Genomic DNA, 17415 nt, shown 5'->3' on the forward strand with positions numbered 1-17415 from the left:
TACTCGGCTAGTTCGACATATCAACGGTTGTGCCTCGGTGATGTCAAGGCCCCATATGCATCTTGCATCTGGAAGAGTTGGGCACTTCTCAAGTGCAATATCTTTGCTTAGTTGGCGGTCCAGCACCATATCTGGACTTCGGACCGTCGGGCCAAGCATGGCCTACAAGATCACCCCTCGGCTTGCTACATGTGGCACACTTGCTTCAATGCATTAGACTTGGATTAGTGGATTGAGACCAGGGGAGTTTGGCTAGGGGCTTGAAGAGAGGTTTCAATACCTTAGTCATCTTAGTTGCTTGGGAGCTCTGGAAGCAACAGAACGCACGCGTGTTTAATGGTTTACTACATTTTGTGAGAGAGTAGCCTTAAGAGTAGTTTGTTAGTTTGTGTGGGTTGTAATGGGTGGTGGCCGAGTGTGGATGTACGCATCTAGCTCGTGCCTCTCTTGTACATTGATTCTCTATCTTCTATAAAAATATCGCTTTTAGCGTATTCTCAAAAAAAAAATGCTCCTACCGATGAGCAAGGGCCATATCAGAGTCGTGCTGAAAACTGACTGCCAGGCAATCTATGATGCATGGCACCAACATGATCGCTCGGTGGGGGGGAGTATCTTCAGGGAGAAGCGCACCTACCTTCCAAACTTGCAGGGATTTGAGATTCGTTGGATTGGTCTGATGCAAACGTTGCTGCCCATACTTGTGCCAAAGAGTCTTTGGCGTTCCACACTAGTTCTATTGTTTGTCCTGTAATTCCTGATTTTCTGCTTGACATTGTACAACCAGACTTAGTCCACCAAAATGAATAAAATACCTTGAGGGCGGTTCTAAAAAAAATGACATAGCTACATAATTTATTTATTTTTGCGGGTAGAAAATGCTACTTTAACATAAAATGCTACAACTGCACCACATGGTAACATTCCTCAGTATGGCCACTGAACCACACGAAACGATACTTTAGACTGATGGATTTGATTACGGACGAGTTGAGCTGCTCTGGGCTAAAAACAACTGACGTGGTCTGTTATTTTAGAACTGCCCTACTACTCACTTGTAGATACAAAAAGGGCAAAAGATAGCGGATGATGAAAAGGAAGAAAGGTCAAGGCAATGTCCGAGTCAGCCCAGCATCAAATAGGTAAGGGCAATGAAGTGCTTCTGCAGAGGCCAAATATTTCGTGAGTTAGAACGAGAGGATAGGTACACAAGTTTCATAGGTGGTGTATGGAGGCATGTGAGAATCACTATCTGTCAAAGGTGGTGTATGGAAGAATGACAAAGAAAAGACAGTTCATCTTCTAGTCAGCTGCTAATCACATACCAGGTATATTCATAACCATAATGCTCCGAGAGACTTGTTGTTGCCGTGGTATGTAAGTACCAGAACATAATCCAATAAGTGATACATTGAAACCAGAACACAGCTTAGCTAGAGTAAAACATAACCTGTACATGAGGAAGAAGTGAGAACTCAACCATGAAGGACCTTTAATGGATCTAACTGCCCACTACAGTAGCTGGAAGGAACAGCGGAGAGCCCAAGCCTTCCTTTCCACTCTTCACCAGGCTTGAGGGTAATTGGCTTCTCAACGGCTGCAGGCTCCACACAAAGCATGTGCTTGTATTCTAAATCCCCAAAATCTTGCATAGCTTTTGCCTTCTTATCCCAAGGGTTCCAAACAACTAGAGAACAACAGGTAATGATGAAGATGAAAGTAATTTGCAGCAATAGATTTCATTAAATTCAACATAAAAAGGTTTTCCATTAAATCAAGCTTACCAGCATCTGGAAGTCCTTCTTTTGTCACGACGAATGTTCTTCTCATGTCATGATCAATAATTGCAACTTTCGAGGGTGCAGCAAGATATACCTTATCAACCTTTATGACAAATCAATTACTGGTAGGAAGCATGAGATATCAAGTATTTACATTGATAGTTACTCTCTCCTTTCCGGTTTATAGGGCTCAACTCAAAAATCTCACCAACCAAGATAGATGATGAGTGTGGAATAATTTTGGTACTACGCGTATACCTAGGTTGCCAATTTTATCACCCTAATATAAACTATATAACACAAAAATTATACCTTTTGAAAGTAGAAACTCCGAAGTTTATGTTGGTATATTTTTTGTAATATATGACTTGTATTAGGTTGGTCAAATTGACGACCTAGGGGTACGCGCACGCCCTGTAAACTGAGAGAGAGGTAGTATTTACATTGATAGTTACTCTCTCCTTTCCGGTTTATAGGCCTCAACTCAAAAATCTCACCAACCAAGATAGATGATGAGTGTGGAATAATTTTGGTACTACCTCCGTTTCAGTTTACAAGTCCTACGCGTATACCTAGGTTGCCAATTTTATCACCCTAATATAAACTATATAACACAAAAATTATACTTTTTGAAAGTAGAAACTCCGAAGTTTATGTTGGTATATTTTTTGTAATATATGACTTGTATTAGGTTGGTCAAATTGACGACCTAGGGGTACGCGCACGCCCTGTAAACTGAGAGAGAGGTAGTAGTTTGCAAAAGTACTCAAGTAATGCGCTCGTTTCCCTCAAATAATTGTGTTTACCAATGCATTAATTGCAATGCATGCATGCATGACCAATAAATAACTAAGAACTTCTACATGCATGGGTGATTTTTCTTCTAATCCTCACATGCAGTGATTTAATGCACCTTGATATCTGAGCGTGTGATGGGAAGCAATAGAAATGAGACTTATAAAACGGTAAAACGAAAGTTTTGAGATAAGCCCTGTAAACCGAAAAGTAGTAGATATTTAACATGAAGTACACCTACTTCTGATTCGAATACAATAGCATCTCCTTGCTCTGTGAAACGCTCCTTTCCCTTCATGTTGTCAAGGTAGTCCATTGTTTCCAGCCCTTCGACACGTACTTCACTACAGGGTTTATAAGAAGTGAGAATACTTGCAGTGGCTGTCTCAAATATAATTATCAATAAGAAACAAAGGCAAAAGAATAAAGAATTTGGCACTTCAAGCAATTGCAGTAACTCGATGGCAAGCTTGTAAAAATGTCTTATATTATGGGATGGAGGGAGTATTTCTAATTAGCACAATCCAAGAGTATTATTCGCGTACACAGTTAATATCCCTCGTTCCTCTCGCACGCCTCCTTCGGAACCCCGTGTACGCAAGCCGCTGCGTGTGGTTATGGCATGCAGCTAGATTAGCGTGTGCCACTATTGCATGCAGCCACTAAGGGCAGTCTCAATGCACTATATCTTAGAGCAAGTATGACGACATTGCAACAACATATAGCCAGCAGCCAGCTATACAATAACCATGCTCCATGATACCCAAGAGGAACGATATGTCCGAGCGAACATATGCCACTCCGATTCCAAGAGGTTGGCTGACATAACTCGCCCGACTCCCCTATATGTGGAGGGTGCTCCTACTGCCCACCACCGTCGACCAAGCAATCAGCCCAACGCGGATGCACCACCAACGACTCCACACTTACGAGATCGCTGCCAGCTCCAGATCAACCACATCACTATTGACCCCATGCTCCCAACACAATACTTGGCTCCAAGGCAATGCTTCCAACAAAGTAACGACACCCCAGGCGCCACCATTAGACACGGCTTTCACCAAAAGACAAGAATTTGAAGTTGAGAGAGATGCCTCGCCACCAGCCCAGACTGAAGTTGGGCATGGCTTTCGCCAGGAGAGCCAAGCACCTATGCTGGGGACGTCTCTAGCTCACCACCACCGAGCTGGAGCAAGCAGATGCTACATGCCACACCACCAAAATCTTGCCAAAGCGCCACCGGCAGTGCAAGCCGAAGAGCATCCCAAAGACCCTGCCCATACCAACACCACTGCAGCCCACCAGCCTGACGGGGAGTCACCACATACCGCTTCCAAGACAGTCACCAGCCGGACATCCTTCCAAGCCTCCGGCAGCCAAAGCTCCAAATCCGGCCGCTCCAAGCCAGAGGCCACCAGCCGGTCCGCCGCCGAAGCGGCACGTCTATCGACGTAACAAAAACCGAGGTACCCCGAGCATGAAGATACGCGGGCCCCATCAAAAAATCCATGGACTGGCAATACGAAGGAGGGAGCAGCACATTTTTTACCGTGAGAGGAGAGAAGCCACACGAGAGGCACACAGATCCTTGAGTTAATTTACCGGGCGATAAATTCCACATTTAATCAAGGCGGAAGCTCTAAAAACGTCAACCATGACGTCACAAGGTTGGTGCTCGAAGCCCCAAACACTGGCCACTCGATGTACGTGTCATGCATGCAGACAACACGGTGTACAGGCCAGGCGGGAACCTCAGGTCAGATAAGGTGCAGGCCTTATCGGTCAGGTGAGGGAAACAGAGCAGACAACCATTTGACCAAGTGAACCGGTGCCTCGCGTCGCATAATGCAGGACGATGGCAAGCAGGACCCAAGCATCTACCAGGAGCACTCGAGTGTTTGACAAGCTGCGGTGTCAGCTTATCAACTGTGAAGACCAAAGACAAATTGCACATGCGCAGGCGCCTACTTCTACTTGTATCCGTTCACACGTAATCCACCGGCTATTTGTGGTGCCCCCAGGCCCTATATAAGGGGAGGACCGTGGCCATTTCAAGACAAGCAAGAATACATACACCAGCTAGTACTACTTCACTCATCCCACGCAACACAAGGAGGTAGTTCATCTCGTTTAGAGAAATTGAGATAGGAGTGCTCGAGCACTCAAGTTAGCACCCCTTTTGTAACACAACAACACTTGTAATCCCTCTCATTTTCATATCAATGAAGAACAAGAGGTAGGATTTTACACTATCAATGGCGGATTGAACCTGTATAAAAATCCTTCCTGTCTTTTGTGATCTTTTCCGAAGGAAACAGAGCATTTTAGGCCCTAGTCGAACACAAAAATACAGGGTATCCTTGATCCATGATGTCTTGAGTTGACACTTCAACGGCATCCCTGGCACCTCGCATAGCGGTCGAGGCCAACAGGCACCGCTAAGCTCCACAGCCACGACCAAGCCGCCGTTGGGCAGCCAACCTCAGGGTCAGGGGCATCAAATCCTAGTGGGGGATCCGCCAGGGCAGCCGCTTGAGCAGCCTCTTGCATCCATCACAGGTCGCGACGCCACTTGGGCACGCCATGCACAGCCGACGCACACCACCAGCAATACCTTATTTTACTTGCTCTAGACAACATAGAGAAGTACAAGATGGCAAAGAAGGCCGCAAAGCGAGCTGTCAGTGAAGCAAGGGGTCGGGCGTATGAGGACCTCTACCAACGGTTAGGCACGAAGGAAGGCGAAAGGGACATCTATAAGATGGCCAAGATCTGAGAGAGGAAGACGACGGATATTGGCCAAGTCAAATGCATCAAGGACGGAGCAGACCAACTCCTGGTGAAGGACGAGGAGATTAAGCATAGATAGCGGGAGTACTTCGACACGCTGTTCAATGGGGAGAATGAGAGTTCTACCATTGAATTGGACGACTCCTTTGATGAGACTAGCATGCGTTTTGTGCGGCAAATCCAGGAGTCTGAGGTCAAGGAGGCTTTAAAAAGGATGAAAGGAGGCAAGGCGATGGGCCTTGATTGTATCCCCATTGAGGTGTGGAAAGGCCTCGGGGACATAGCGATAGTATGGCTAACCAAGCTTTTCAACCTCATTTTTTGGGCAAACAAGATGCCAGAAGAATGGAGACGGAGTATATTAGTACCGATCTTCAAGAACAAGGGGGATGTCCAGAGTTGTACTAATTACCGTGGAATTAAGCTAACGAGCCCTACAATGAAGCTATGGAGAGAGTCATTGAGCACCGCATAAGAAGAATGACAAGACCAAAAATCGGTTTGGCTTCATGCCTGGGAGGTCGACCATGGAAGCCATTTTCTTGGTGTGACAACTTATGGAGAGATACAGGGAGCAAAAGATGGACTTGCATATGGTGTTCATTGACTTGGAGAAGGCATATGATAAGATACCGCGGAATGTCATGTGGTGGGCCTTGGAGAAACACAAAGTCCCAGCAAAGTACATTACCCTCATCAAGGACATGTATGATAATGTTGTGACAAGTGTTCGAACAAGTGATGTCGACACTGATGACTTCCCGATTAAGATAGGATTGCATCAGGGTCAGCTTTGAGCCCTTATCTTTTTGCCTTGGTGATGGATGAGGTCACAAGGGATATACAAGGAGATATCCCATGGTGTATGCTCTTTGCGGATGATGTTGTGCTAGTTGACGATAGTCGGACGGGGGTAAATAGGAAGTTAGAGTTATGGAGACAAACCTTGGAATCGAAAGGGTTTAGGCTTAGTAGAACTAAAACGGAGTACATGATGTGCGGTTTCAGTACTACTAGGTGTGAGGAGGAAGTTAGCCTTGATGGGCAGGTGGTGCCTCAGAAGGACACCTTTCCATATTTGGGGTCAATGCTGTAGGAGGATGGGGGTATTGAACTGGCATTCTCTGTGACAAGAGTGCCACAAAAGCTAAAAGGCAAGTTCTATAGGACGGCGGTTCGACCCGCAATGTTGTATGGCGCTGAGTGTTGGCCGCCTAAAAGGCGACATGTTCAACAATTAGGTGTGGCGGAGATGTGTATGTTGAGATGGATGTGTGGCCACACAAGGAAGGATCGAGTCCGGAATGACGATATACGAGATAGAGTTGGGGTAGCACCAATTGAAGAGAAGCTTGTCCAACATCGTCTGAGATGGTTTGAGCATATTCAGCGCAGGCCTCCAGAAGCTCCAGTGCAATAGCGGACGGCTAAAGCGTGCGGAGAATGCCAAGAGCGGTCGAGGTATACCGAATTTGACATAGGAGGAGTCCGTTAAGAGAGACCTGAAGGATTGGAGTATCACCAAAGAACTAGCTATGGACAGGGTGCGTGGAAGTGTGCCAGAGCCATGAGTTGGTCGCGAGATCTTATGGGTTTCACCCTAACTTGTTTGGGACTAAAGGCTTTGTTGTTGTTGTTGTTTTTTAAGAGCATCTCCAATAACTTGTTGGTTAGTTTGTTGGTCAATATAGCCATGTCATCAACCAACAATGTATCATACAAGTACTCCAATGGTTGTACTCCCTTCGTCTTTGAGAACAAGGCCACTTCGTTTGTTGTGTCAAACTTTTGACTCATAATTTTGGTCAATAAAATATGAGTTATATGTCATAAAAAATACTCCCTCCATTCCATAATGTAGTGAACATAGATATTCTGGTAAGTCAAACTTTACAAACTTTGACCAAGTTTATAAAGAAAATTATTTGCATCTAGAATACTAAATATATACAATATGAAAATACATCTTGTGGTGTATCTAATGACATGTATTTGGTATCCTAGATGTGTAAGTTTTTCTCCACGTTAAAGTTTGTAAAGCTTGACTTTTCAAAAAATCTATACGCATCATCAGAAAGTCCACTACGATGTGCAGCCAACGGCATACTTTTTGTGGCATATAACTCTCATTTTATTGGTAAAATTAATGGACAAAATTAGAACAAAAATATGAAGTGGCCTTGTATTCAAAGACGAAGGGAGTATGTAAGGTTGACCAATAGGAGGTGAGAGAATATGGAAGCTTGCTCTCTTTCTTTACCTTGGAGCTTGTGCACACGGTGTTGGTTCATTTTCATTCAACCTCACACTCTCTCTTCATTCATTACTTGACACATCATCGAAGATGCTTACTTGGCAATTTTACCAACAAGCATCTTACAGCTGAGCACACATCCAGCAAAGGGGAACCAAGGAAAGAGAGAACACTGAGCACACATCCAGCAAAGGGGAACCGAGGAAAGAAAGAACACGCATGTCAGCAGCCTTTCAAGCGCACACAGAGCTAGCTTGCTAGCTGGCCCAATAAACCCAGACGAAGGGACTAGTACTACATCCCAAATTTATACGGCATAAACCAAGACTGACCGAGTGAATATAGTTGCATACATGCACATGACTATTAAAGCAGTGCACAATTGTACAAAAACAAATTCTGAATTTCCAACAAGATGTCAAAAAATGGAGCAGTCCATTGCAGAGGTTAAAATTTCATTAAAAAAATAATGCAGACAACAAAGCGAAAAAACATAAGCGACCATACCTTATGTCAGAAACAGAGAAGTATGTGTGATATGCAAATGTATAAGAAAAAGGTCTTCCATCAGTGTTGGTATTCCTGATTCGAGACGTGAGACTCAAATCTCCACCAGCACCAAGAGCAATTCTCAAGCGAAACTCGAAACTGTTAATGTTGAATAAGCCAAGAGCAGAGTCAGAAATGTAATGTATACATCACATGCATAAAAGAGATAATTGTGCCTATACATGGTTTAAGCATCTAGCACAAACCTGTGTGGCCACATCTTTAAATCATCTTCACTAGGCTTCAGAATAAGATCAACAAAAGCTTTAATTGCAGGATTTACTGGTAAAGGGGGTGGATTATCATCAATAGCCCAAAGCCGATTTCTTGCAAATCCATGTTGCTCAAGATTTCCCTGAGTTCCAAACTGCATCAACATGGTAGTTCTCAGTGATAGGCAGAAAATAATTTTAACATGACCAGGTCATCATGGATGAAGGTTGCATACCTGGGGAAAGCAAATAGGTATCCCGCCACGAAACGGTTTTGGAGGCTTGATGGCCTGCAAAAGAAAATTTTACTTTCAGAAACTGAGGCATTAACCTGGCCTGGATGTATAAGTACATATATGACAAGCATTGTAGCGCAATATATATCACGATTAGCACTTGAGCTAAAAAGAACTAGAATTGTCTGATTGAAACCCAATGGTAAAATCAGAAGCAATCATGAAAAAAAAGTTAAAAATGCAGAGATGAGGCGGATCTATTATGCAAAAATTAGAATCATACTGCATCAGGAAGTGGTAGGGACATAGCAAGAATGTTCAACAAAATAATTCAGAGGAGCAAGGACGACCTCCAAACAAACTGAGCATGTTCTCATCTAAAACATGCACCCATGTACCCATACAACAATTGACCCATGATACACATGGCCAAAGACAGGATTATCTACCTTGCTGCTGACAAAAAGCAACTCCTCGCCATGGTCATTCTTCCATGAAGTTACTTGACCTCCAAAAAGACGGATCTGTGAATACAGAATACTTTAGTGATACTCATCATTACATCATGCGGTTTCACAATATAACAAACTGAAAGTCCAACGCATGGAAGACAATATGATATTACTTCCAAAAACAAATGGGGTGAGGACGAAGAAATGAAGACGAAGGGAGAGGACTAGAGGCTCTCCTAGTTAGCATCTAAAAAGCACGGACACGCCAGAAAATGCCAGTTTGCTGTCCTGATACGGCAGGATACGGGGGCACGGCGGGATATGTCAATCCAGCAGTATCCCCTGATTTTTGTTTTCAAAAATAGAAAGAAAAAAGCAGGGATACAGCGGGATACGTAAGTGACACATTTGGGACACGGCCTGGCCCAAAAACAGCCTCAGTCCAATACACCCGATCTTGCAGGGTCGCACGCACGCTCTCCACATAAGAACGAGATGCTCCCAGACTCCTAGGCAGCAGTGAACATGCCGCCGCCTCCTGGACCGAAGCCGCCGCTGCCGCCGGCAACGCCTGGACTCGACCGGCGGCCGCTGCCCCCAGCAGCATTAGCCTCTCCTCGCAGGTAACCCCAATCGCGAAGTCCCCAAACCCAGCAGACTCTCCGCGGCTTCTTCATCTCTTTTATTCTGATTTCTTCCATTAAGCTGTTGGATGCTGCTTGCTGCTCTTTGAATGCTTGTGCTGCTGCTGTTTGCTACCCATGTTGTGCTGCTCTTTGAATGCTTGTGCTGCTGGCCTGCTGCTGCTCATTCGAATAGTCGAATACTTGTGCTGCTGTTGAATCTTGAATGATGAATGTCTGGATGCTTTGCTGCTTGGCTGCTTGGAGTGAGGCCTCATCTTCTTCAGATAACAAAGATGTAGCAACCTGTGACAAAATTCCACACCCTGCCTTTGAGCAACTTTGCAAGGAAGACAGAGCAGCCCAACAACTCATTGAACATGGTGCAACTAGGCATACAATTCCTCTACCTCACTTTGCTGGTTCTGCTCCAACAAGAAAATGAAAGCAAACAGCTATTGGAGAGAGTTTTAATGCTGAGATCCGACAACAAGCTGATGCTCATATTGCTAGAATGTTTTTCACCTACAATGCTCAGACTTGAACATGCTTGCTGATTTTTATCAGCCCCAATGATGACCATGAAGTTATAGAAATGGGAAACAAATGCTCTCGAAAGTTTTATCCAGAACAAGATGACCTCGAAACTATCAAGAATTTGCTGATTTTGCTCTTTTCATGAATGCCTTTGAAAATCCAGATTCTGTTGAAGATAGAGCTGATTTTGAACCTAAGCAATGATGGGGATTTAGCATTGAAAGTACTTGAGCAACCAACTCAGCCTATGTTGTCTCAACATAGCCGGTCCCAAGCCCGGGTAAAGGAGGAGGGTTGTGATAGGCTTGGCGAGCCAACATCAAAACTCAGCCACTCATATGGAGATGAAACCCAAAAGATTTTCGTTGGGGCATAACCCTCTCAGCGGCGCGCCACATCGGAACCCCGTCGTGGTGGAAAATGAGCAAGGGTCTTCGCATTTGACTCGATGAGTGCGAAGGTAAGGAAGTTAGCCGAGCCTAGGAGGATCCACTTAGGTAGCTGGAACGTAGGGTCCCTGACAGATAAGCTTCGGGAGCTAGTTGATACAACGGTGAGGAGAGGTGTTGATATCCTTTGCTTCCAAGAAACCAAATGGAGGGGGCAGAAGGCGAAGGAGGTGGAGGATACCGGCTTCAAGCTATGGTACACGAGGTCAGCTGCAAACAGAAATGATATAGGCATCTTAGTCAACAAGAGCCTCAAGTATGGAGTGGTAGACGTGAGACGTGGGGACCGGATTATCCTGGTCAAGCTGGTAGTTGGGACTTGTTCTCAATGTTATCAGCGCATATGCCCCGCAAGTAGGCCACAACGAGAACACCAAGAGGGAGTTCTAGGAAGGCCTGGAGGACATGGTTAGGAGTGTACTAATCGGCGAGAAGCTCTTCATAAGAGGAGACCTCAATTGCCATGTGGGTACATCTAACACAGGTTTTGAAGGGGTGAATGGGGGCTTTGGCTATGGTATCAGGAATCAAGGAGGAGAAAATGTCCTATCTTTGCTTTAGCCTACGAATGACCGTAGCTCACACCCTTTTTAAAAGAGAGAATCACATCTAGTAACTTCTAGCATTGGTCAACACGATAGCCAGATTGATTTCATCCTCTCGAGAAGAAGACAGGCATGCGTGCCTAGGTTGTAAGGTGATACCTGGAGAGAGTGTTATCCCTCAGCATAAATTGCGCTTGCTGACTTCCGCTTTCGAATTCATGTCTAGCGGGATAAGCGTGCCAAAAGTCGCAAGTGGTGGAAGCTCAAGGAGGAGGTAGCTCGGGCGTTCAAGGAGAGGGTCATTAAGGAGGGCCCTTGGGAGGAAAGGAGGTGATGCGAACAATATGTGCATGAAGATGGCGACTTGCATTCGCAGAAGCGAAGCTAAAGATACCTTGTGGTGGAATGATGATGTCCAAAAGGCTGTTAAGGAGAAGAAAGATTGTTTCAGACGCTTTTACCTGGATAGGAGCGCAGACAACATGGAGAAGTACAGGATGGCAAAGAAGGCCGCAAAGCGAGCTGTGAGTGGAGCAAGGGGTCGGGCGTATGAGGACCTCTACGAGTGGTTAGACACGACGAAAGGCGAAAGGGACATCTAAGATGGCCAAGATCCGAGAGAGGAAGACAAGGGATGTTGACCAAGTCAAATGCATCAAGGATGGATGGAGCAGACCAGCTCCTGGTGAAGGACAAGGAGATTAAGCATAAACAACGGGAGTATTTCAACAAGTTATTCGATGGGGAGAATGAGAGCTCTACCATTGAATTGACGACTCCTTTGATGACACCAGCAGGCGTTTTGAGCGGCGAATTCAGGAGTCCGAGGTCAAGGAGGATTTAAAAAGGATGAAAAGAGGCAAGACAATGGGCCCTGATTGTGTCCCCCATTGAGATGTGGAGAGGCCTCGGGGACATAGCGATAGTATGGCTAACCAAGCTTTCCAACCTCATTTTTCGGGCAAATAGATGCCGGCAGAATAGAGACGGAGTATATTAGTACCAATCTTCAAGAACAAGGGGGATGTTTAGAGTTGTGCTAATTGTCGTGATGTTTAGAGTTGTACTAATTGTCACGGAATTAAGTTGATGAGCCATACAATAAAGCTATGGGAGAGAGTCATTGAGCACCGCTTAAGAAGAATGACAAGCGTGATGAAAAATCACTTTGGTTTCATGCCTAGGAGGTCGAGCATTGAAGCCATTTTCTTGGTACAACTTATGGAGAGATACAGGGTGCAAAAGAAGGACCTGCATATGGTGTTGATTGACTTGGAGAAGGCCTATGATAAGATACCGCAGAATGTCAGTGGGCCTTAGAGAAACACAAAGTTCCAGCAAAGTACATTACACTCATCAAGGAGATGTACGACAATGTTGTGACAATTGTTCGAACAAGTGATGGTGACACTGATGACTTCCCAATTAAAATAGGACTGCACCAGGGTCAACTTTGAGCCCTTATTTTATTTTATTGTTCTAGTGATGGACGAGGTCAAAAGGGATATACAAGGAGATATCCCATGGTGTATGCTCTTTGTGGATGATGTGGTGCTAGTCGATGATAGTCGAATGGGGGTCAATAGGAAGTTAAGAGTTATGGAGACAAGCCTTGGAATCGAAAGGTTTTAGACTTTGTAGAACTAAACCGAGTACATGAGTGTGATTTCGGTACTACTGGGTACAAGGAGGAGATTAGCCTTAATGGGCAGGTGGTGCCTGAGAAGGACGCCTTTCGATATTTTGGGTCTATGTTGCAGAAGGGCAGGGATATCGATGAAGATGTGAACCATCGAATCAAAGTCGATTGGATGAAGTGGCACCAAGCTTCTGGCATTCTCTGTGACAAGAGATTGCCGCAAAAGCTAAAAGACAAGTTCTATAGGACAACGATTCGACCCGCAATGTTGTATGGCGCCGAGTGTTGGGCAACTAAAAGGCAACATGTTCAACAGTTAGGTGTGGCGGAGATGCGCATGTTGAGATGGATGTGTTGCCACACAACGAAGGACTGAGTCCGAAATGATGATATACAAGATAGAGTTCGGGTAGCACTGATTGAAGAGAACCTTTGTCCAACATCGTCTGAGATGGTTTGAGCATATTCAACGCGTTCCTCCAGAAGCTGTAGTGCATAGCGAATGGTTAAAACATGCTGATAATGTCAAGAGAGGTCACGGTAGACCGAACCTGACATGGGAGTAGTCCGTAAAGAGAGACCTGAAGTACTGGAGTATCACCAAAGAACTAGCCATAGACAGGAGTGCGTGGAAGCTTGCTATCCATGTGCCAGAATCATGAGTTAGTCGCGAGAACTTATGATTTCACCTCTAGCCTACCCCAACTTATTTGGGACTAAAGGCTTTATTGTTGTTGTTGTAAAGTACTTCAGCAGCCCGCGTCTTCCACTTGTTGTGAGAGGAATTGGACCACAGATGGTTTCATCCATAGCGCTGGAAGAAACAAGCTAGCTCCTGCCCGAGGTAATGATTTGGTGTTTACACACAACAACCACCACCTGCTTTCAAGGAATTCTCGAAAATATCAAACTGGGCCAAGTCGAATGTGGGACATTGGGGGAGATGGAGTTGTGACTTTTGCTCGTGTTGGCATGCTTGAAGGTGCAGATCTTTCACTTGATGAACTACAATTGGAAGGGGAAATAATTGATTCTCTCACTTGAGTCTTGACCTTCAGTCATTCACTCCTTTAGGCTTCAACCATGAGACCATCAGCCTATTTAATTTATGTTGGCATGCTTGAAGGTGCAGATCTTTCACTTGATGAACTAGAATTGGAAAAGGAAATAATTGATTCTCTCACTTGAATCTTGACCTTCAATCATTCACTCCTTTAGGCTTCAGCCATGAGACCATCAGCCTATTTAATTTATGTTTCTATAGATGTTATGTAATGTACTTCTGAACTGCCTATTTGCCATTTGAACTGTTTGACTATGTGGCCATCTGAGTGTTGTTAGCTCCTATTTATCATGATCTTAGTGGGCTATGTGATGTTGTCAATTTGTCATGGTTTGTATTTGTAATATTGTGTCATGTTGGGAGTTTGAGAATTGAAATTGCTAAACCATACTAAAATTGGGAGACAAATAGCATTGCAAATTGGGTAAGCAAACTTCTTTACTGTTTTCATGTTTTCGTATTCTCTTCTGATTATGTCTTCTTTACTGTTTGATGTGTTTTGCAAGATGCAAATTGCAATGACATGGGGGGATGAGGATCAATCAAGAACTTGATAAAAGAGACACCAAATGGGGCAGTATTCTCTATTCTGACCTCTTTATCATTAATTTTTTGTCTTAACTCTACATGTACAATGCAGCACAAAACCAGCATACATCACTCGTACTAGAAGAAATGAGTGTTTATTCATATTTGTTGAATTATAGCACTGCTGCAAAGTTCTTATCTCTGCAAGTTCGCAAACTGGGAATTATCACTTCACAAATCCTTATGTACAACATTTATACAATCTGAAGAGTTGATTGCAGCATTTCTAAATGGTAAACGCTTGTACCCAGCGGACCGGCTGAAAGTTGTGCTAGTCGCGCAAAGGCGTCACGTGTATGCATCTCAAGTGGGGCCTGTCCACCGCCCTCCCTTCACCTTATCTTCTCAGAAGCTCAAACGACCACATCCACTTAATCTCGTCTCATTACGCTCCCATCTCCTCTGCTCTACAGCTCAGCTCCACCTCATCTCGCGCGCCGCCGACAAGATCCTTTGCCACCTGCGACACGATGTCGGCCGGCCATGGCCACACCACCTTCAGTTTCTTCTATCCCTGCCATGGCTGCTCCACCAAACGCCACCGCGCCGAGCTGCGCCTGCTACCGCGGTGAGCCGTGCCCATGGATGCGAGGCCGTGGAGCTGCCAGCCTGCGGCAGAGACTGTTGCATCCTCGGACCGGCGGCGATGTCCGAGGTAACGCGTTGCGACCGATGAGATGCGCTACTGGAACCGGCATGGAAATTTGCTTCAACCGGCGAGGATGATGGTGGGCGGCGACGGTGGTGGGCTGCGGTAAGTTTCTGCCTTTTTCGATTTTTGCTGGAGATACTTTCGATTTTTGCTGCAATCAGTTTCTCGATTTGCTGCAACAGGAGAGGATAGTGCTGGGCGGCCATGATGGCAGGGGTGCCATGTTTTTTGCAGCACGGGATTTTTGCTGGAACCAGCTTTTTGACCTGCTGCAACCGGTGAGGATGGTGTTGGGGCGGCGACGCCATGACTTTTTTTTTTTTGCTGCATTGATTTTTTTGCTGGAAACCCCTTCTTCAATTTTGCTGGAACTATGAGTTTTTTGATGAAACCATGCATGTTTTTTGCTGGAACCAAATCAATGTCTTTTGCTGGAAACACATCATTTTTGCTGGAAACACATTATTGTTTGTTGGAACCATATCAATTATTTGCTGGAACCATGTGTTTTGCTTTTCAAACTGGCGTTGCTATTTTTGGTTGCAACCGACGAGCGGCGACCCCGATGGCGACGGCGAGTATCAAGCGGCGGGGAGCCGGCGGGGCTTCGAGGTCGCGCGGGCAAGGTTCGATGGCGTTTGTTGTGTTTTTCTTTTCTGTGCATGCGAGGCGAAAGGACCAAAGGAAAAAGAAAAAAAAGACAAGATCTGATGGTTTGCGGCTTTTAGATCGGGTGGCTAGCAGCCAACCGGCTAAAAGGTTGGGCCAGCCTGCCGGCACCTAGTAGTGCCCTTTCTAAATTGCAGAAGCACACTGAAAGGTTGGGCCGGCCTGCCGGCGCCTAGTAGTGCCCTTTCTAAATTGCAGAAGCACATTGTTCTTATCATGATCTTATTAAGCATCCCCCATGCTAAACTACACTTCCTAGAACGAAACTAACAGATTACCAAAAAGGCTTTCACCCTGCTTTGTATATAAAGCAACGATCATCCATAACCCGATACAAACGCACGCCACCATAACACATGCACACACCCAAGACACGATACATAGGCGCTGAGCAACGGCGGAGCTATGTAGCCTCCTGGGGGGGCTGTGGCCCCCCCAATATTGAAGCAACTTGTGAAGAAAATATTACTGTGAGGGTTTAGATGAGAAATATTTTAGTTTTTGGCCCCCCCAAACACTCATATTTTACCATTCGCCCCCCCAGCCAATTTTGTCTAGCTCCGCCACTGGCGCTGAGCACAACAACACCACCCCCAAACACTACAGGAGCCACCGGGGTCCACAACCGTGGAGACGCCATCGCAAAGAGATGAAGCCGCATATGACGAACTGTAGGCTCCAAGCCAGCGCCTTCAGGAAGGTTACAACACCGGAGTGCCGCCACCGCCCGACCCGAGGATCAGAGTTTCCCCTGGAGCAACACGACACGACGGGCAATGAAGGTCGCGACGACGCCTTCAATAAGGGAACAACCTACGCCGCCGCCGGTCCGTCCGAGGATAAAACAGGTTTTCACCGAACACCACACCCCGGCAACCACGCCACCCACACGACCATGGCCACCGAGCAGCACCGAGCCACAGGCTCTGCCCATGAGCACGGCGCTCCCACCACCAGGGCCGCCGCCCCGACATCCAAGACATTGACACCACCTCACCTGAGCCCCGCCGCTACCCAAACCAAGGATACAAGCAGAAAGGACCAGCTTTTCGCGCCCCTGGGAGGCCCCAGCACCGAGACCCAATAGGCCGGCCAAATCTGGTGTCCATCGACCAGTCCTGTGGCACCATGCGCGAGATGAGCTCGGTCCTGCTGCTAGGCGCGAGACAAGCTCGGTCCTCCGCACCGAGATCCAAGCCATCACGCCGGAAAGCCAGCCGCCGCTGCAGCCGACCCGCCAAGTTGTCGTGATGCCAGCTCAGTGAATGGAAGCCTCCACGCCCAGAGGACAGAGCCACCTCGCCGCCGCAGCCCACAGCCGGAGCAGCAACCACGCCGAGCCACTGGCCCAACCCGTGCCGCCCGCCGGACACCCTGCGTCAAATCCGGCCGGAGCGCGCCACCGCCACGACCACGCACCCCAAAGCGTGACCAGCATCACCCCTCCGGCGGCCCCAGCAACGACCACGCCCGCCACCCTCGCACCCCATCGCAGATTGGCGCACGCCGCCGCCAGATCTGCCGCGCAAACGCCGCACCACCTCGGCACGAGCACCCACGCAGCCACCACAGCGAGGACGC

The 17415-nt window shown here is 46.4% G+C and overlaps 1 protein-coding gene across 1 annotated transcript in view; it reads right to left on the minus strand.

Moving 5' to 3' along the window:
* Positions 1-1337: 1337 nt before the first annotated feature.
* LOC123155984 (putative glucose-6-phosphate 1-epimerase) overlaps positions 1338-17415 on the minus strand; it is a 16991-nt gene continuing 913 nt past the window's right edge. Inside the window, exons 2-8 of the mRNA XM_044574158.1 lie at positions 9067-9141; positions 8618-8671; positions 8376-8536; positions 8128-8268; positions 2818-2920; positions 1785-1884; positions 1338-1687 (exon numbers count right to left, since the gene is read on the minus strand). Of these exons, the coding sequence (XP_044430093.1) occupies positions 1476-1687; positions 1785-1884; positions 2818-2920; positions 8128-8268; positions 8376-8536; positions 8618-8671; positions 9067-9141 (846 nt within the window). The 3' untranslated portion in view covers positions 1338-1475. The remainder of the gene's footprint in view (positions 1688-1784; positions 1885-2817; positions 2921-8127; positions 8269-8375; positions 8537-8617; positions 8672-9066; positions 9142-17415) is intronic.

The sequence above is a fragment of the Triticum aestivum genome, chromosome 7B (genome assembly GCF_018294505.1).
Source record: "Triticum aestivum cultivar Chinese Spring chromosome 7B, IWGSC CS RefSeq v2.1, whole genome shotgun sequence".
NCBI classification, from domain to species: domain Eukaryota; kingdom Viridiplantae; phylum Streptophyta; class Magnoliopsida; order Poales; family Poaceae; genus Triticum; species Triticum aestivum.